Below are 20,882 nucleotides of genomic sequence, written 5' to 3'. Positions count from 1 at the left end.
ATTGAAATGAAATGTAAAAATCTCAAATGTCAGTCTTTTGAATTTGATTGCAAATATTTATTAAACGGTAAAATGACATAATTCAGTTTCTATCACCATCACAACTAAGCACACAAGTACAGTACTGTTAAAGCCAATATATTGTGTCCAAAATGTTCAAAAACTTTAGAGAGCTTAAAGTTAGGAGTCTAAATCCATATATAGACACCTAAAGAAGTGACCTGATTTTTCCCAAAATGGGGAGCTCCCTGCAGCTCCCATCAACTTCAGTTTGCTTGGAAACATTTCTGCTTTTCTCCTGGTGTATGGGTCAGTGTCCCCCAGTCAGTCCTTGTGTTCTCTCTGCTTCCAGCACCACCCCATGTTGGTTTAGGAATAGGATTGTGTTAAGGAAGCAGGTATTATGTACATGGGAAGACTAGGGATGGACGCTTATTCAGTGTGGGGAGGAGTGGCAGATAAGCGTGTTCAATAGGGTCAGTTCTCTATGCCCAGGAGGGGAGGGAGTGCTTTGCACAGTGCTAGAAGTTAATCTCCTTACTCTTTGCCCTATTTGGAACAGTAGATGTGCAGAACAGAATCAGAGCTTTCGTCTAGCCCAGGGGTAGGCAACCTATGGCTCGCGTGCCACCTTCGCGAGCCGATTTTCAGTGGCACTCAAACTACCTGGGTCCTGGCCACTGGTCTAGGGGGTTCTGCATTTTAATTTAATTTTAAATGAAGCGTCTTAAACATTTTAAAAACCTTATTTACTTTACATACAACAATAGTTTAGTTACATATTATAGACTTATTGAAAGAGACCTTCTAAAAACATTACAATGTATCACTGGCACGCAAAACCTTAAATTAGAGTGAATAAATGAAGACTCGGCACACCACTTCTGAGAGGTTGCCGACCCCTGTTCTAGCCGCTCCAGTATTCCATTTCCACTGACTCCAGCACAAGTTCTACTTGAATGAATTTATATGGGCAAAAGCCAAGGACCGTCGCATACAGTTTAGGGAGCTCGGGGGGATTGAGTATTGCCAAGTCTTCCACTCTTTGACGTATAGTGGCAGATTGATCTTCCAGTGTTCTCGCTCTTGGAGTTGAAGAAAGCAGAGAATCCTGATGAAAGTATTTAATAATAATAATGATACTTTAGTTGTGTGGATTCAGAGACTGAATTTCAGAGGGGGTGGCTGTTTGCTGTCTCCCGGTTGAGACCACCTGTGGACTGGAAACGTACATAATCAGAGGAGTTCAGGATCCCCGTCTAGCGATCAGAGTGGCCCTCTCCCATGGCAGCTAGCCTGCTGGTACGTTTTCCAGCGATTCTGGGTACCACTCAGACGTGCAGTCTTCCAGTATTGAGAGACTCTGATCTCACTGTTTGTTCTGGATGCACCCTGCTTTTTTTTTTTCTTTCCCCCTGGTTGCCTCCTGCAAGTGACTGCGAGGTGAAATATAATTAGTAAGAAATCCCAGCAGCTCCAAAGTGTCAGACAGAAAACTGGGGAAAGGGTTGGCTGATCCCTTAGAGGCAATGGGGGGAATCCAACACACCCGACTCAGTTCTGAATTCTTGCCTGGAGGCTACAGTTCTCCATTCTCCTCCTCCTCCCAGCCACCCCTCCCATCCCGGTTTACCTAGGCAGGCCGGCTTTTTTTTTTTTTTTATTTTATTAAAGCTTCCAAGGTGGAGCAGCTGCCATTAGAGTCCAGTCCAGCGTTAAGAGCATTTTGTGCTGTCGTGCCTTGAGGGAACAAAGAATTACTGTGACACATTCCTCCCTTCTTCTTCTTGTGGTTTGCAGTGTAAACGCTCCCCATCTCTCTCCTGTGGAGCTGCGTTCTTCCCCCGCCCCCACGCCAAGCCCCCCTTCACGGTTGCAGACAGCACAGATATGAGGCCCACCTGCCTGATGTCAACATCTTGGTGGGCGCGGCCGGGGGAAGAATGCGCCGCTCCCAGCCCCGTTCAGGTAATTAATCCCCACAACTGACAGGTGGCAACAGGCGGCCTTTGGCTCCGGCTCTTGGGGAAAAGCGCTTGGAGGAAGGATTTTAATAGCTCATCAGCGCAATGCGTACATGTCTGGCAACCAGCAGTCTGCAGCGGGAGAGACAGAAGTGGGGAGTGAGGGGAAGAGTGCTGGATAAAGGGAGTTACAATCAAGCTGAACTGCAAAAGATCCCCAGGGTTCAGAGACACCCCTCACATCCTGTGTGTCAATGCGAGGATGTGGGATTTTCTCCACGTTCACGCAGACTCCACAGCTGCCTGTGCAGCTGTGTATAGACACTGCACAGTGTCTTATTCCTGCACATTTTGAGGGGCAAAGGGTGATCTTCTGGCTGGACATTGCACAAGAGGGTCTCTTCTCTGTGCCTCAGTTTGCCCATATGCAAAAACGAGGGTGATGTGTTCCTCCTTTGCAAGTGTGTTGTTAGATTTCTTTCAGCGTGGTATGGAAAATGCAAGAGATGGGCAGTGTTGGCTCTCTCTTCGTGTGTGGAGCCACACCTCGAAAAGCACGCTCTTATTTTTCCTCACATAGGGTCTGCTCATGAGCACCCTCAGCTCCCATTAGCTTTCCTGGTTTCCGTGTCCACTCAGGATGAGCCCAAGCCTGGGATGCTCTCCAGTGTGTCCTGTGCAGGACAGATGGCCACTGAGCAGCAACTTTGGCTTCAGTGTTTGAATGCAGTCGGCGTCTTTGTTGGTAGGAAGTGCAGATTCAGTAGAAAGCCCCGGTCTCCCTTCTCTCTCCGGAGAATGGAACTGGCCTTATACAGCACTTTCTGTACCCAAAGCAGCCACAACACTGGCAGTCAAATCAAGGATTTCCTGCGTTTATACGATTGATCTTGCAGCAATGCTGAGTGTGAATTCTTCTGGGAAAGCCAATGTGACCCCCCTCCCCCCCACCCCCCGAATGAGCCTCTATTGGATCAGGCTCTGAATTCAGACTAGCTCACAAGCATCTTGTTCATACATCTTCAGTGAATGGCAGATGTTATCAGCACGTGCCATCAGCACAGACATGGCTTTGGTCTAAGATAATCTGTAGATTTTATTTTGGGTCGAGAGGGATTTCCCCCTCCACTCCATTCTGATGTCAGAATTACTTAAATTGGCTTTTCTTAAGCCATTTCTGTTTGTTCCCTAGGAATCTGTTTAGTGTAACCTTTGGCGTTGCTCTTGGAACGCTTTTGCGCATAGGAAATGAAGCTTCTAGCAGAGTGTGTTGCTAATGAACAAACAATAAGAAAAAAACAATTTCATCTAAAACAAACTGAAACCCAGTAATGAATACAAAAACGCATGTGTCCGAATTCTCTTTGCACTGTGTTTTGGCAGCTAGCAGAACAGAGGGACCAGTTTCCCCTCTGGTGACAGAGGACTTTCTATTTCTTGGACAGTATCTCAGCTGCAGTGTAGCAGTGGAAAATTTGCAGCCAAGCGGGGTCGTGAAATTGCAATTTAAAATTAATCCCAAACTAAATGAGCTTTACTAAAAAGTGAGTTGCTTGGGGAAGATTGTAAGTTGTTTTTAACCATTCTTGTTCTGAGTGAAATGGACTTGAAGATAGAGGATCTTATATTCACTAGCTGGCATCCTAGATTCTGTTCATATTCGTAAGTATTCGGCGTTAACAATGGGCACCCCTGGTGTTGGATAAGCCACTTGCTTACTTAGAAGCCCGCTGGGCCACAGAGACTTGACTAGCTTGGAAATTGAGACGCACATTAAAGTGGTGCTTAAGATCACAAGTTTAATTGACAAAGGGAACAGTGTTTGATGTAATATACTTAGACTTCTGTAGGGCATTTGACTGGCACACTGTTTTGATTAAAAATCTAGAATGATATAAAATTAACCTGGCACACCTTGACTGGATGAAAAACTGGCTAACTGATAGTCTTCAAAATGTAAACATAAATGTGGAATCATGACTGAGTAGGGGTGTTTCTAATGGGGTCCTGCAGGTATGGGTTCTTGCCCATACATTATTTAGCAGTTTTATCAGTGACCTGGAAGAAAACCTAAAATCGTCACCAATAATTTGCAGATGACTGAAAAATTGTGGGAATGGTAAATAATGAAGGGGACAGGTCACTGACACACAGCGATCTGGATCGCTTGGTAAGCTGGGCACAAGCAAACAACATGTTTTAATGCAGCTAAATGTAAATATGCACATGTGGGCCATGCTTACAGAATGGGGGACTCTATCCTGGGAAGCAGTGACTGAAAAGGATTTGGGGGGTGGAAAATCAGCTTCACTTGAGCTCCCAATGTGACACTGTGGTCAAAAGGGCTAATGGGATCCATGGATGCATAAATGAGCTCTTGAGTAGGAGTTGAGAGATTATTTCACCTCCCCATTTGGCACTGGTGTGATCTGTGCCGGAATCCTGTGTCCAGTTCTGGTGCCCACAGCTCAGGAAGGATGTTGATAAACTGCAAGAGGTTCAGAGAAGAGCCACGAGAATGATTAAAGGATTAGAAATCCTGCCTTACTGAGATCCTGGAGTCTATCTCCTTAGCTTAACAAAGAGAAGGTTAAGGGGTGACTTGATCACAGTCTGTAAGTACCTACATGGGAGACAAATGTTTCCTAATGAGTTCTTCAATGTATCAGAGAAAGGTATAGCACAATCCAATGGCTGGAAAGTTGATGCTAGATGAGTTCAGACTGGAAATAAGGTGTAAATGGTTAATAATGAGGATAATTAATCACTGGAACAACTTTTCAAGAGTCACAGATTCATAGACTTAAGGTCAGAAGGAACCATTATGGTCATCTAGTCTGACCTCCTGCACAATGCAGGCCACAGAATCTCACCCACCCTGGAGTCTCCATCTCTGGCCATTTTTAAATCAAGGTGGGATGGTTTCTCAAAGGTCTCAGTGAGGAAATGTTTTGGTGAGGTTCTCTGGCCTGTGCTCTGCAGCAGGTCAGACTAGATGATCTTAGTAGTCCCTTCTGGCCTTGGAATCTGTGAATTAAAGCAACATGTCAGGGATTTTGCTGCATCAGAGTTCTGTCTGGGAGTTCATTACTCAATGGAAAGCCCACGCGACTTGTATTGCACAAATAGAGCAGTTCCTTCCAAGAGACACTTCCTTTACCTAGCTGAAAATGCTTCATTTGGGAGCTGAAAGGTTTTTCTTTAAACCTTTTGTTTACCCACCTTAAGGAGAAGGGGGCTTGTTGAGAAATCAGACAGGTGTCGGCTGATGTGAGCTGGCATGTGTACGCATTGTGATACTGAATTACCAGTGGGGATGCCAAGAGTGTGTAATATAGTATGTCTGCTCAGGCAGGTGGTGAGGGCAGGGCTGGAGTCATTGGAATGTTTTTTCTTTTCCTTTAAAACGTATTATTAGTCAAAGAGCAGAATTTACTGTTGTTTTTAGCAATCTGAGTCTGCTTATTTGGACATGACACACACTGCTTGAACCCCAAAGAAAAGGCTAAGCAAAGCTTATCTTTCTCTCTCAGCTGAGAATGTATAGTTGGGCTGTATTCCTAATGCATTTGTTTTAAGTAACTGTCTGCTCCATACGTCTAATAGAAATTCTCTCTGGCGTGTTCAGGATTAGCTCCCTGGACTGTGGTGTTGGTTCAGCTCTTGTTCCCATTAATGGATAATAACAGTTGTTGTGTTTCAGAATGACAGGCTGATGTATTGAGCAAAGCTAACTTAGGGTATTCTCCTCCCAGTCAGTTTCATTCTTATATTCTAACTGCATATCATGCCATTTTGATTGCATAATCCGCGGGAGCCAGGATATTGACCTTGTAAAGTATCTGACCCAAATGGTCCAAATGCACTAGTTTCCCCTTATTTATACCATGATATTAATTTCTTCCAAAAAACAACAGTGCAATTTGGGATGAAGTGCTGACTCTGGCTTCTGCAAGTTCTAGAAGAAAAGATTACAGTATGAAAAGTCTTATCGGGTTTTCTAGTCCATCTCTCAGCCCATGCTGAATTGTTCATAACTGGGCATGTACTGGTCCACTACCGTTGGGATATTTATTCCCTAGCAAACACAGCTATTGGAACAAAGTCCAGATATTTCCGTTCTTGATTTCAGAGCCCACTACTCAGTTACACCTCTTTGTAGCCCTTAAAAATAACATCTCTCTCACATGTATATGCTCTTTTGTAGACTTCTATCCCTTTCATTGTCACTTAGGCAAGAATGGCATATTTAGTTCTTTCCTCATAATGTAATCCCAGGACCTATCTGGTAACTTTTGAGGACAGCCTGTGACCTCTCCCCAAATTGCCCATCTCTGTCTGGAGTTGAGTACACTGTTTATGTTGCAGCCTCAGTGATACTTCTTCCCCTCCGTATTGGAGCACGCAGTGGTGCTCTTGCATTGGTGCATAGGTGCTTCAAAACAGCTTGGCCATTGCTTCAGTCAGTTCCGGCCATGCCTTATGCCTCGTGTACCAGGGATGTTACTGGGCAGTCAAGCTGTTCGACTGGAGTTCATGCACATTTGAAGAAGAATCTGCTGGAGAGGTCTTCCATTTCATCCCAAATATACACCTCTTCTGTGTATGCACAGAGGGCTTCTGTCTCCAAGGTTTTCACCGACACAAACCTCCTTTGAAAATATATTTTATATCTCTCTATAACATAGATACAGATAATATCACTGACCTGATTAGAAGTCACCATGAACGAGCTGTTCCCGTCTATTGTGCCAATAGAGAGTTAGGACTCAAATTACAAATGACCACGAAGGATTTGGCAGGAACAAAAGCCCCAAGGGGCTTTATTTAATATCTGACAGCAGGTACTTTATGGACAGATTTACACTGAGCTTACATGGCTGTGGTCTCTGGGACTGTAGGCTGAAGGGCCATTTTGCCCGAGATGACTTTGAATGCTGTGGTTTGGCTGGGATTCCCAGAGTCCTATCCCTTGTGCGCCCTGATGAGACATGAATCACTGGCCCAGTAAGGCTGTTTAATCTTCCTGTCCTCTCCCCTTCAGTGCCCGCTTGCCTTTCTGCTGTGGATATTGCTCCTAGTCCCTTTTTGCGGTGCACTGATGATGCCTTGAACAAAGAACAGAGTAGTAGACTATACGCCGGGAGCTGCACATGGCGTGTGAAGTGTCATGCCCAACCCGCTCCAGCGATGCGCTGAACTCCAGCCTGTGTCTGTCAGAGATGAGTACTCGGGTCCTTGTGAAACCAGGCCCCAGAATCTTCAGTATCGCTGCTTAAACAGGGGACCTCTCCTCTCCATGGAGGAATGAATTGTTTCCAAGTTTCCCTCACTCGTTCCATTAAATGAGCTCTAATGCTCCAGTTGACATCATGGAAGATAATGTGCATTGTTGCACAAGCTAAGATGTTATCTCCAGCGACCTGGCCAAGTTTCATTAGGGGAAGGTAGATTCTCTCTGCTTAATAATTTCCCCTGCAGTTTTATATGCAATATTCTTTGTTTTTGTCCTAAATCGTTGTGTTAAAAACCTGCTGCATTTCTCCTCAGAATTGGCTGCATTTCTTAGACCAAAGTGATCCCATGTGCATATATACACTGGAACTCTCCTAGGTGAAAATTGCTAAGATTTCACTTTTGAAAAGAACAGCAGTCACTCAAAGAACCTACTTAAAAGATCCTGCTGGTAATGTAATGTTACCCATTGCACCTAGTTTGTACCTATTCTGGATCAACTGAAGTTCTTCCTTCTCCTTATTGTTTACGTCTACAAACACTTATAGCAGGAGTTCTGAAACTGGAGGCTGGGACCCCTCAGGGAGGTCGCAAGCTGCCAACCTCCACCCCAAACCCCGCTTTGCCTCCAGCATTTATAATAGTGTTAAAATATGGTTCAATAAGGACAAAGCATGTGCTCTAGGGGACAACAGCGAGACATCGATAAGTCAGTGGCTCTCTAACATTTTTACTGGGGACCCCTTTCACATAGCAAGTCTCTGGGTGTGACCCCCCCCTTATAAATTAAACACACTTATATATATAAAGTGTGTTTAATTTATAAGGGGGGGGTCACACCCAGAGACTTGCTATGTGAAAGGGGTCCCCAGTAAAAATGTTAGAGAGCCACTGACTTATCGATGTCTCGCTGTTGTCCCCTAGAGCACATGCTTTGTCCTTATTGAACCATGCTGGGCTGGGCATGGTTTCAAAGCTGCCTAAGGGATTTGGACACTTAGTTTCCATTAGTGTTAATTGGCCCATTAGTTGGCTTTGCAAACCTTAGTGACTTCGTTTGGCTCCATAAGTTCTGAGCTGCAGCGCACAGGTACCACAGTAATGCATTGAATAAAATTCTGTTGCTTAACTTCCCGACATTTGAAAATGTGGCTGGCTCTTTTTTTTAAATTTTCCTTTCATGGTGATGTGTAGCATTCAGACTGAAATAGCAGTGAATTAACTGGGCAAGGAATTATTTTTTAATAAAAAAAAGAATAAATACAAAATTACAGGTTAAAAGGAAGCCTTTGATAAGCCCACTGTCTAGATTCGTGTTTCGCAACCTTTTTTTTTTTTTTTTTTTTAATTGTTTGGCACGTTCTCCATTTCCGCAGGCTGAGTAAATCCTGTGTGTGTTTAATCTGTAGCCTGCAGGCACATAAAACAGATTGCATAACTTTGTCTTCACATTTTAGAAAATCTGAAAACATAAAACATTTGCAGCACTTTGACTGCAGTGGTGGTGTTAGACTCCCGGGCAGTGAGATGACCTTGAGTCACTTCCCCTAACTCCCCAGTTCTTCTGACTCTGGTTTTCTTGCATGTTGCCGTGAGTAACCTTTGAAACACACATAATCCCCCGAATAGCAATCGCTAATCTCTTTGCTGCCACATGACCAGCCCCCTACCCGTATGTGTGCCAGGCTCTCCTGTGCCGGCAGGATGTGGTGGCCAGCTGGCGTCGGTAACCTGTACATACCTGTTGCCTCCTTGTTTGAACAATTGGGAGCAGGTAGATGAGCTGTTGCTGTTAAAGACATTTTAAAGAAAACAACCACTTTGGGGCTTTTGCTCGCATTCCACTATAAGAAATTAGTAGAAGTCAGTGGGAGAATGCCAGCAATTTCTGTGGGTCAAGTGGTTAGGGAGGCAGTTCTGTGCTTCGTAGATTCCAAGGCCGGAAGGAGCTATTGTGGTCATGTAGTCTGACCTGCATAATACGGGCTGGAGAACTGCCCTGGAATAACTCCTGTTGGAACTAGAGCATTTCTTTACATAAATAATAATAATAAAACAAGCTCTAACCATCCCTGGGCATCATGAGGAGAAAAGGCCTCCAGAGCCAAGTGTGTGAGCTGCTGATTTTCTTTACACGTGGATTCAAATTGCCGGGGGAGGGGGATGGCAAGGAGGAGGGGATTGGGGGTGTCTGTGGAAGTATTTCAGGTAGCAGAGAAGACTGGGCACTAGCTTCAGGGAGAGAATCCAGTGAAAAAGGGTTTAGGCTCTGATCTGATGAAACATTTAAGAACTTGCTTAAATCCATTGCTAATACATGGGTGCACGCGTGCTTTGCTGACTGAAGCTGAGCTGAACTGGGGCCTTACTGCGGCAGGTACGCCGACAGAAGGGAAACTGTGATGGTTTTATTTGTAGCTAACGCAGCTGGAGTTGGATGTGTTCTTCTTACACATGCATCTTACTTTCAGGAGAGGGAGTTTTACTCTACTGATGAGGGCCCCTGCCTTAGAGTCTCTGCCTGAGTTGTGTTCTGGGTTCTGTTCCAGGCTGTGCTGGTGACTCTTTCTCTCTTTGGGCTAGTCGCTTCAATTATCTATGCCTGACCTCCCCATGTGGAAAAAGACACCATACATCTCTGCGGCGAGGGGTAGTTAGCGCTTTGAGATCCTGAGAGCGAGATTGCCATAGAGGGGCTATGTAGGGTCACCATTAGCACGCCCCTGAGAGAAGGGCATATTGTATAAATAACATAAAATAAATACTTTGGGATGGGCCCCACTCGCACAGTTCAGACTGGGATCTCCTTTTCAAATATCCACCAAGTTGTAGGTGTGTTTAGGTCCATGATTTCATGTCAGACCACTAGGGAGATAGGAAGCCCACTTGTAAAATGTGATGAGAGTTCAGATCTGCATGCTGGTCTGGTTTTCAAATGCTGCTGTGGCTCAGAGCTGTTCTGATGCAGGATAGTTAGAATTGGGCCATCTCCATTTCTTTTGTCAGCTGCGGTGGCTGAGAGGTTGGGATGCTTGATTAGTCCTGAAGGTTGTGGGTTCGAGGCTTGTTTGAGCTGTCACTCAAAGGCCAGGTCTGGTTCACATAGCAGTATAATGGGTACCTGACCCATTGGGTGAGGGCGGTCAGAGGCGTTTGGACAGGATGCTGGTCACATGTACTGTTGACTGTGAAACTGATGTACCTTAACTACGTCAGCCCAATGAGCCATTGTCTCTGGGGAGCTTTGACTTGACACTTCTTTTGTGTAAAATGCATGGAGAGTAAATGAATAGAGTGGATCCACAGCCTATGCACAGTAACAAACTGAATAGCCCCCTGTGCTTGGGGCTTTACAGCTCACGTCATTCTGCATCCTTGGCTCTCTGCCCTCCTCCCCTAGCTGCAAATACGGACTGATGTTTCTCTTGTCCCCCTTCCCGTCTAGTACTCGACTGAGCTGAAGAAGCTGTATTGCCAGATCGCCAAGACATGTCCCATCCAAGTCAAAGTGATGACCCCGCCGCCACAGGGCGCCATTATCCGCGCCATGCCCGTCTACAAGAAGGCCGAGCACGTCACTGAGGTGGTCAAACGCTGCCCAAACCACGAGCTGAGCCGGGAGTTCAACGAGGGTAAGGCGAGCGCCAGGCGCCGGGCCAGCACCTGCCCTCAGCCACACCCCCCGTGCGCGGGCATCGCTGGGGTCGTGTGGCTACGGTGTGGCCTGATGGGATTGTAGGCCCAATGTTAGAGGAAAGGTTTGCTGAGTAACAAACCCAGGAGGGCCTGACGACCCTCCCTCCTTTCTGTGTAGTTCAGAGGTGGCCAAGCTGTGGCTCTGGAGCCTCATGCGTCTCTTCAGAGGTTAATATGTGGCTCCTTCCATAGGCACTGACTCTGGGGCTGGAGCTACAGATGCCAACTTTCCAGTGTGCCGGGGAGGGGTGTGTGTGCTCACTGCTCAACCCTCTGCTCTGCCACAGGCCCTGCCCGCACTCCACCCCTTCCCCTGAGCTTGCTGTACCCTCGCTCCTCCTCCTTCCCCACAGAGCCTCCTGATTGCGGCAGGCCGGAGGCGCTGACAGCGGGTGGGAGGCACTGGAGGGCAGGAGGTTGGGGGGAGCTGCTGATGTGTTACTGTGGCTCTTTGGCAATGTACATTGGTAAAGTCTGGCTCCTTCTCAGGCTCAGGTTGGCCACCACTGGTGTAGTTGGAGGCCTCCCAGTAATGTAGCGCTGCAGCCCTGGGGAGGCAGGGTTAAAATAAACTACAAGGCTGCCCATGCTGGGTCAGCCTCTGACCCTGCACCAGGCTGGTGCAGACAACCTCCCCAGACTTGCTCTGGTTCCAAGAGGCAGCTGTTCTACGCAGGAATGATCTCCCGTGCTACTGGGAAAGGGATCTGGTAACAGGATGCAATATCATCTTGAGTCTTTAATCCATGTCTCAGAGATGCAGGGATGTTTGTCTCCAGGAGGGTAACACCGAGTGCCAGCTTCGAGCTGCAGACCGTCGTCCTATTCATTTAGCATTATCTGATCAGGATTAATTAATTAACAATCCATTGTTTCTTAATTTATTACTTATTCCCGCTATTACTAATTTGCTAGCAGTCGTTTTAAAGATGTCCCAGGCTTTTAACTTTTCCAAACTTAGCAGCTGCATTGTCTCTTACCCAAGTTCACATGGGTTCAAAAAGCATCTGGTTATGGGCCCAGATGTGGTGTTTATCTAGCACCCTAGCTGTGCACGGCAGTGGACAGATCCTTCCTTGGGGAGGTTACAATCTCCTAAACTACTAGCCAAGGCAATGCAGTGAGCCAGGACTCTAGTTTGGCCAGGGGGCTAGGGACAGGAAGAAGGGAGCTAAGAGTACCGCCCAATGGGGGAGCATGCCTTTCAAAGACTGCTATGGATATAATTTGTATCCCTTTCTTTTCTTTTCGCTTGTACCTTGTCTCACCATCAGGGCAAGAGTGGCAGGAGGCAGCCGTGTTATGTAGGGTATTGATTGGAAAGTGAGTAAAAGGAGTGGAGATTTGAAGGATTCCAGTTGCTTTGTGCACAGGCTTTTCAAGGCCAGGCATGGGATGAAAACCTTCATGGAGTGGCTTTCTGGAACAGGGCCCCAGATGTGGAGCCCTCAAGGGCATGGCAATGCTTTCTCTTGAGCTAGGGTGACCAGATGTCCTGATTTGTGGGTCTTTTTCTTATATAGGCTCCTATTACCACCCACCCCTGCCCCAATTTTTCACATTTGCTGTCTGGTCACCCTATCTCAAGCTCCAGAGAAGGACGGTCCAGTGGTTAGTACGTGAGCCTGGGCTCAGGATACACAGGTTCAAGTCGTTGCTCCACTACATACTCCCTGCATGACCTGCTTCTGTGCGGTGCAGTGAGAAGAATAATCACATCGGTGGCCGTGGGAGCCAGCTCAGCAAGGAAGATCACGCTCCCCTGGGCTTGAGCTTCCTTCACAGGAAACTTTCCTTCTGCCTCCTCCCTCCGTCTGCAGGGCAGATCGCCCCTCCCAGCCACTTGATCCGGGTGGAAGGAAACAGCCATGCTCAGTACGTGGAAGACCCCATCACCGGAAGGCAGAGTGTACTGGTACCCTATGAACCACCGCAGGTAAGCGTGAGATCGGTGCTCTCCCTTGCTCTCTCTAACAAAGCCTGCCCCTCGCGGAAGGGAGGGGATTTCTGAAAAGCTCTTTGCTTTAGTTCAAGGAGACTTGAACTCTTTCTTCAGCCCGCTCATATCTTCCTCCTCCTCACAGAGGGGTTTGAAGCAGGACCCCCGCCAGGGTCTGAACTTCCCCACGCTCTGAGAAAGCCGAAATCCAGACCCAACCCTTGCAGTTTGCGGCCTGTCTTTGATATGAGGTGATAAAAGTGTAGCTAGCGGGGGAAAGAATACACAGCTCCTTCCATCTGCAGTCAACCTTGTATCACGGCTTTTCTGTGTCCAGGTCGGCACAGAGTTCACGACGGTGTTGTACAACTTCATGTGCAACAGCAGCTGTGTTGGTGGGATGAACCGCCGCCCGATCCTCATCATCGTAACCCTGGAAACAAGAGAGTGAGTAGCACGCAGCAGATCGGGAGCTCTGGAGGGTGGAGTGGGAGAGCATTGCCCTATGTTTGCCAGATGACATTACTTCCCTACTCCCATACTGTCAGGAGGGTTTTGTAGATTTCCTAAAAATAGGCCGGGGGGTGGGGGGAGAATTATTTTCACTCCTATTTTTACAAGTCAGGGTGATCCAGTGATCAGGGCATCAGGTTGAGCCTCAGGAGACCTGGTGTTTATTTCCAGCATGGACTTTGCATTACTCACTTTGAGACCTTGGTGTGTCATGTAGCTTCTCTGGGCCCATTTCCCCATCTCTTAAATGGGTCTGGTGACCCTTGCCCGCCTTTGCAAGCTGCTTTGAGATCTACAGAGGGAAAGCCCTGTCTTTGCCATGCAGCTTGGTGACGGCAGTTGAAATAATTCCACGTGTGTCTAGTTCTGAGATGCTCAAAGGTGTAAATTCCCAGTGGCTGCATTGTGAATGCAAGCAGCCGTTTGGCAACCGCAGTACTACTGCAGGGATTCACAGAACAAGCTGAGATGCAGTGACCAGGGTGGTGGATCCACTTGTGTGGTTAGCACAAAGCAGGTAGCTGCTAGCCAGTCTCTCGTTCAGATGTGGGCCATTCTGGTTGTGATCCAGGCAGGGAGTGGGAAAGTTTGCCCCTTGTGTTAAGTTTCAATGTGCGAAGGCATTGCTGGTCACCGCTGGGCTTGAATTAATGCCTCCCCTCTTTCTCCTCGCTCTAGTGGACAAGTCCTAGGCCGCCGGTGTTTTGAAGCCCGCATTTGCGCTTGTCCGGGGAGGGACCGCAAAGCGGACGAGGACAGCATTAGAAAGCAGCAAGTCTCCGACAATACAAAGAATGGCGACGGTACGAAACGCCGTAAGTAGCTGGCACAGCTGGGCGGGCTCGCAGCCTAAGCTGTCAGGGTGTGGGAAGCACCCCAGCTTCGGTACCAGAGCAGCCAAGATTGGAGAAGACTGAGCTGGAGGATGTGGGGTGGAAGAGCAATCACCACTCTCTTAGAAAAGGCTCTTTGGAGGGTTTCTGCTTGAGCAGTGAATTAAAACCACTAAACATTAATTGCTTTCAGACAAATTGTCTCTTTGGTTTGGGCCTGTTATCCTACCAGCATTTCTGTCACCGATAGCATGCAGATTCCCTCGCAGCGCTGAAATCCTGTCTGTTGTAAATAGTGTTACAGATATCCTAAATATGGAACATGGTCTGAGGGTTGGTCTGCTACCCTTCCACTGAAGGGGAACTGAACTCAAGACTCTGATTAAGCCCAGACATTGACCCAGTCAAACAGCCCAGGTTTCCTGCATACTCAGTGTTTCCACTTAGCCAAGCTCCAGAATTTAGCTTGGAACAACAAGCTGTAGGGATTTACCTCATCAATAGATTCTACTTCTTCGCCACTCAGCCCATTCTCTTAAAGAGTTATGGGAAATATGGTGATGATTCATTGAGAGCTAGGCAGCCCTGAGATGCTTAGATTCGTTACATTGTCTGGAAAGACCCGCTTGTTGTCCTGAGTGCAGTTCTTTGTGGATTTTCTATTTGCCCAGCACTCTCTTGTTGACTCATTTCCCATTTGTGAAGACCATTTCTACACTATCAAAGATATGAGAATCAGCACCATACTTTCATAGCCACAAACAGATGCCTCAAGTCACATTCACGCCCTGGCAGATGCTGTTTAGCCAGCAACCCTTTTCAAACCTATGGGTCCTGAGCACAGAGACCTCATTGAAAACCCAGTGGCAGTAGACATGCCAAATTCTAATCAGGAACTGTGGGGTTTTCCTTGCAGCGTTTCGGCAGAGTACGCATGGGATACAGATGACATCTATCAAAAAACGTCGCTCTCCAGATGATGAGCTCCTGTACTTACCGGTAAGCTTTGTACTGGTTTTAGTTTTTGCCCATGTTTCTCTAATTCCTTGGGCATCAGCTAAATTAATTGAGGTAAATCAGCTGCTTATTTGGTTCTAAGTAAAATAACTACATCCATGATGCACAATTATCAACAGATTATTGGCTTTAGGGGTGAGCTTTATCTTGAATTGTTTAAGAATGGCTTGGACGAAGCACCCAAGAATGTACAAAGGGAATGGTCTGCAGTGGTGGGTGGGTGGACTGGATGGCCCAATAGGTCTTTCTCCCCTCTCATATCTGAGTTTATGAAATTCAAGTTTCCTCCAGCAATAATGGACTGGACCTTTTCTTTCTCTCCAAGATGGATGGGTTTTGGCTTTTATGAGCATTATCAGCACTGCAGAGAAAATGATCAAAATGAAATATGCTGTAATAAACACATGGCAGGAATAGAAGAGCAAAAAATGTCTGTAATTGCTAATTGACTGGTTTTCTCAGTGAGTAATGTTGCCCCTGGCACTCAAAGCACAGTTCACTTAAAGGAAGAGATGGACCCAAACTGGTCCCTCAGATCCAAGCACCCCTATTCTTGGGGAATGTGATATTTAAATCCAGGCCTATCAAAATCTTATCTCAAGAGAATGTAACGTAGGATTTTCTCTGGCGTCTACCGCTGCATTATCGCAGAGTGCTAAACAGCTGGGTCTGAATTTTCCCGGTATATTCATATGGAGCCAAATGAAAGGCTTCAATCTAAACAGCCCCCAGATGTCGAGTGTTCGTAATCCAGATCTGGATTGTGAAGCTTCAGTCTATCTCCTCTGAAAGGCTGGCACGGCAGTTATACCCACAGTATATAACATGGAATGGCAGGTTTATACCCAGCATCTACAGCATGTGTAGCCAGTGTTTTTGCATCCTGCTCTGCTGTGGTTTGTTTGGTTTTAGCAGAAGTTCATGGAGGTGGCTGGAACTCCTACCCTGTGGCTTTGTAACTTTAGATCCAAGCCCTGTAAGTGTTGCCTTATCCCCATTGTTCAGGTACGGGGACGGGAGACATATGAAATGCTGCTAAAGATCAAAGAATCCTTGGAGCTCATGCAGTACCTCCCGCAGCACACGATTGAGACATACAGACAGCAGCAACAGCAGCAGCAGCAGCACCTGCTCCAGAAGCAGTGAGTATGCTTACCAACTGTTTGTTGGTGGGAGAGGAGGAGAGAGGGTTTCCCTGTTGTCCCCACACACTCAGCCATTGATGTGGTGGTTAAGAAATGCCCGAATATACTCTGGTTACCACCCTCTGGCAAAATCCTGCCTGATAGTAAGGCCCAGAGCAGAGTGACTTGTTGGCCAGATGTGGCAGGAGTAATCAGTCATCGCTAGAGATGGACTCAAAACAAATCCCTGGATCCAAAAGTTTAGAGGAGCTGAGAGCTAGATCCCAACTCCGCAGCTTTCTCCTAGCTCAGTAATAGGGCAACCGAACCCTCTCTGCCTCCCTCCCACTCGGTCCAGTCCCTGGTTATCACATACGGTTTGCCTTTGACCGTACGAAACGCATGGCGAAGAACGGAATGCTTGCTTCTTAACTGGAATGCCCAGGCTGTGGATCGAGAGTTCGAAGTACTTTTTGTCCAGCCACTTGCATTAACCTGCCTGCAGACAGAAACGTACTGAGCACTGACAATTGAGCTAAGCAATACAGGATGTGGGACATACTCTGTGGCGAAGAGAAAATACTCCACAGCAGCAACTCACCCACCCTTGGAATCTATCTATGAGCGCTCTTCCAAGAGCATAATGAGGTGGGATTGTAAAGAACATTAGACCGGGCAGTTGTGCCTTCAATAAATGACTTTGATATCCTTGACGGACAGATGCTATTCCTTAGTGGGAAATTAAAAGGGTAGGTTAAAAATTGCAGAAGTAAAAGAGGGAGGGGCAGAAGCGCTGTGTCCGTGGGGTGTTTAAGGCCATATTTAGCACACGCATCAGGCCCCTCGTTTAAGGATATCAGCGCATTCACGAGCATTAATTTTGCCACTACTTCTCTAACTTCAGAGAGAGAAGCTGTCATGCTCCTCAGTTTGCAGCCAGGGAAAACTGAGCCATCGCGAAGACTCTGGCTTGCCCACAGTCGTACTGAGGCTGTGACGCAGCTGAGGATAGAGCCCAGGTCTTGGGACTTGCACTGCTTGCTTGAGAACAGTCAGCAGAAAGCAGCAGTGTGTATTGTACGCACCCACCCATGCAGTCGCATTCATTCCTGCTGGTGTACGTTCACCTGGAGGCTGTGGGTGTCACATAACGCTGTGACTAGGGGCAGCACGAGACCGAAGTACCTCATAAGTCTCACTTGAGCCCATAGGTACCTCAGCCTTGTCCTGGGGCTTACGTGGTGCCTCGGCCTTGTGCGCACTCTTTGCACAGTGGAACATTTCACCCCGTGTGTAGAGGATGCAGTATGAGTGCCAGCCATAGTGTTAGAGGGACGTTAGCCAAGGCTTGGGCTGAAATGGATGGAGCACATTGGTCACTTGTGGGGCTTTCCTATCTACTTGGTAAGATTCCCATTACGTTTCAGGAGTCTGCACTGTGAGTTTGTCTGCGTCATAAAGGCTAGCTGTAGACACAGCCTGCTTGCACCCAGAGATACCTTTGGGGCTTTAAAGATACCCCTGATACAGCCATTTCTATATAAAAATGGTTTTGTAAGCAGAAGAGGATTGACGTAAATGACACCCTTCCTCTCAATGCCGACGGTGTTGCTTTGCCATAATTACTGTTTTTGCTCTTTCCGTATCAATGGGATGGGTTCCTGGCAGGCAAAGTTGGTATTTTTACCTTTAGAAACTGTGTCTGTGTGTATGAGTCCATCCACTTAATTTAATGAAACTTTTTTCCGCACGTCTCCTGGCGCTGCTCCAGTCGTGTGTTCATTTCTCCGCTGCCAAGTGTGCCCAGATACTGTGGAGAAAGATTAAGAGCTTTAACGAATGGAGGAGGAAAGTTACCCTTCAGCATTTGCACAATACAAGTACAGTAATAGCTGAGCTCTCCTGCAAGGTGGCCTTAGTCCGTACTGAAAAGTGCATTAAAAATATCAACTTCTTAGGCTTGGTTGGCTTTCTGGCTGGAGTACTTTGGCAAACCAGCCGTACAGTGGGTCAGCTGGATTCATCCCAGCACAAACAAGCAAGAATCAGAGACCTTTAGGGATAAAGAACCAACCTATGGGTTGGTGTCTGCTACCACCTGCCTAAGGCTTGGGGGTAAAGGAGTTTCCAAGGTCTCAGCAAAGGGGTAACGAAGAGAGGAAATTCCGGAGAAGCTGACTCAGTGACATGGTCTCTTCTATGAAGTAAGGTCAAAATGAGTGAATGCTGCTAATCTGGTAGGAGAGGTTTAGTCACTGCTTGTTTATCAGGACGAGATAAACAGTGACTCATTTGTCAGGCTGTTTTTAAAGAAAAGGAAAATACTTCTGTGTATAGGGCTACGCTTTCAAAAATGTGTGCTGGAGTTGCATGCACGGTTAGGAGATTCAAAGCTACCAATTACACCTGCAGTCAGCCCTGTGGATTGTGTGTCTGACTGATCCCACTGGGGATTGCCTGCATCTCATTGCCTTGGTGTGCTGCCTGTGGCTGTGTATTCCCCAGATGTAGCTGTGTGCGCGTGGCTGTGCTCTGTAATCAAGTTCTAAGCAAAGAGAAACTGGTTTATTTCAAATGACCTTTTAGAACCATAGTTAAGAGCTGAACCCTCCCCTCCCCCCCTTCACATTAAAAGTTTCATCTTAATCTTTAAAGGGGTGTGGTTGAGGATTGGAAAAAGCAAAAGGGGAAACCACAACAGCAATATAGTAATTGTTTAAAAATCAGTAAAATGGGTCTGCTTGGAAAAATACTGTAAGAGCCTGCAGTTTTCATGCAAAAATGTCGGACTGCATTTGGCAGGTAGGAAAAATAATTGTCTTAATATTTTGGGAGAGAGAGATGACCAGCCTAATGGTGGTCAAAAAGTGCTGCATTTGACAAGGTAATCAGAAAATATTTCACTATAATTACATTCTGACAGATACCCTTCCCTTCCCTTCTTCCCTCTCTCTCTCTGTCTCGTATTGCATTCTGTCTACTCATTCTTTGATGCATGGTTTTCCCTAGTTTACTGGCATGCCAGATACCTTCATGATCATAGGTGGGGGTTTAGCAACAGTTTTCATCCTGCATATGCCACAGACAAAGCCTTGAGTGCATTTTTATAAGACCAATACATACTTTAATTTGGAAGACACTTTGCATTCAGTCTGCCAGCCACACCAGTTTAAAACACAGACTTGCTGCATTACCAGGGAATCCTAGAACTTAGAGATGGGAAAGACCCTTCTACCAGTTGCCATATAGAACCTTCCAATATTCTAGCTGTAAATGCAATGAGATTTCCTGTTTCCCTCATGAGTTATTCCTCAGTCTGTAATGGATGTGACCGGAACACTTCCTCCAATTCAGCCAACGTTTTTTGGTGTTCAGTTTCGCTCCGGTACTCAGTGTTCAGGTAGTGCAAACTGCACTTAATTTGGATTGGCCATAAATTGGTTAAAGCAATTTTACAAAGTGTTCCTGTAATTAGGAGCCATCTTATCACTGTTTCCCAGCAAAGTACCTCTGTAGTATCAACATGGCCGTAGCTTGCAGACCATTGACTGGCTTTGAGTCTACGTGAGCGAGCTCCTTGTTACCCGTGCTCCAGGGAGTTCATATTTCAAGTCTGCGTCAGTGAGGCGGGACAATCCAAATGCTTATGGTGATCAGACTAAGGCATGAATTTGCGAAATTGCACTGCAGTCAGTAGAAAAATAACAATGTTATCAGTGAAGTTTCCGTTCACACCTTGGTCTAGTTGCTCACCGTTAACAGTCTGAACGCTAATGGTCTGCCTTGCATGCTTCGTATTGCTTGTGTGCATTGTAAGCTCCAGGCATTTGGGTGGTGTTCTGACTGGAGGAATATCACAGGGAAAGGGAGCAAAAAGGTAGGGCCGAGTGGGAGGAAGTAGTAGTATATTTTATTGTGCAGATGATGTAGAGCCCTCCCCACACACACACATACACCACATTTATATAGTGTGGATCTCAGTGCTACCCTATGCATTATGTTCCACTCCCGTGGCATGGAATAACCAGCCTTGGAAGGATGGCGTTGGTGTGGTTGGCAGATTAACCCAATGAAACCTTCTTGCAATAAATTGGATTATTCTCCTGTCTGGTACCAGCCACTGTTTTAAAGTAAAGAAAGTGGGGGGTGGTCTACAGTTAGACTTGGGTTTTCCACCCCCAGTTATGAGAGCTTTTTCCCACTCATGGCTCATGCTTGATCAATGTGTTGCTGATCAGTCGCTGGAATCAACACCAAAGACGTATTTGTGCCCTGTGATTTGGAAATTGAATTTCTGCGTCCATTAGTCGTGGTGCTCTTTTTCTGTTACTTTCCTTTGTTCTTGAGTACTCGTACTAGGGCTGTCTGGCATGCTGAACCTTCCTGTCCAAGACCCTTGCATGCAGGCCCCGAGTCACGTCGGGTTTCTCTTCCTTCTAGTCTGTACTGTGATCATGAAGGTAGAAAGGAGGTCTTTCTCTTCTGGGTTGTTTATAAAGGTCCTAAGCCTTCATCTTCTCTTTTCTCTGGTTCGTCCTCTACAGTCTCCTTTCGGCCTGCT

General features: G+C 46.6%; 1 protein-coding gene across 2 annotated transcripts in view; it reads left to right on the top strand.

Moving 5' to 3' along the window:
* TP63 (tumor protein p63) overlaps positions 1-20,882 on the top strand; it is a 138,190-nt gene that overhangs the window by 104,299 nt on the left and 13,009 nt on the right. For both annotated transcript variants that reach the window (XM_030576268.1, XM_030576269.1), the window contains 6 exons: positions 10,645-10,831; positions 12,716-12,831; positions 13,172-13,281; positions 14,026-14,162; positions 15,097-15,179; positions 16,203-16,339. In XM_030576268.1, the coding sequence (XP_030432128.1) occupies positions 10,645-10,831; positions 12,716-12,831; positions 13,172-13,281; positions 14,026-14,162; positions 15,097-15,179; positions 16,203-16,339 (770 nt within the window). The remainder of the gene's footprint in view (positions 1-10,644; positions 10,832-12,715; positions 12,832-13,171; positions 13,282-14,025; positions 14,163-15,096; positions 15,180-16,202; positions 16,340-20,882) is intronic.

Source organism: Gopherus evgoodei, chromosome 9, assembly GCF_007399415.2.
Source record: "Gopherus evgoodei ecotype Sinaloan lineage chromosome 9, rGopEvg1_v1.p, whole genome shotgun sequence".
In the NCBI taxonomy this organism is placed as follows: domain Eukaryota; kingdom Metazoa; phylum Chordata; order Testudines; family Testudinidae; genus Gopherus; species Gopherus evgoodei.
This window is presented reverse-complemented; position numbering and strand designations above follow the sequence as displayed.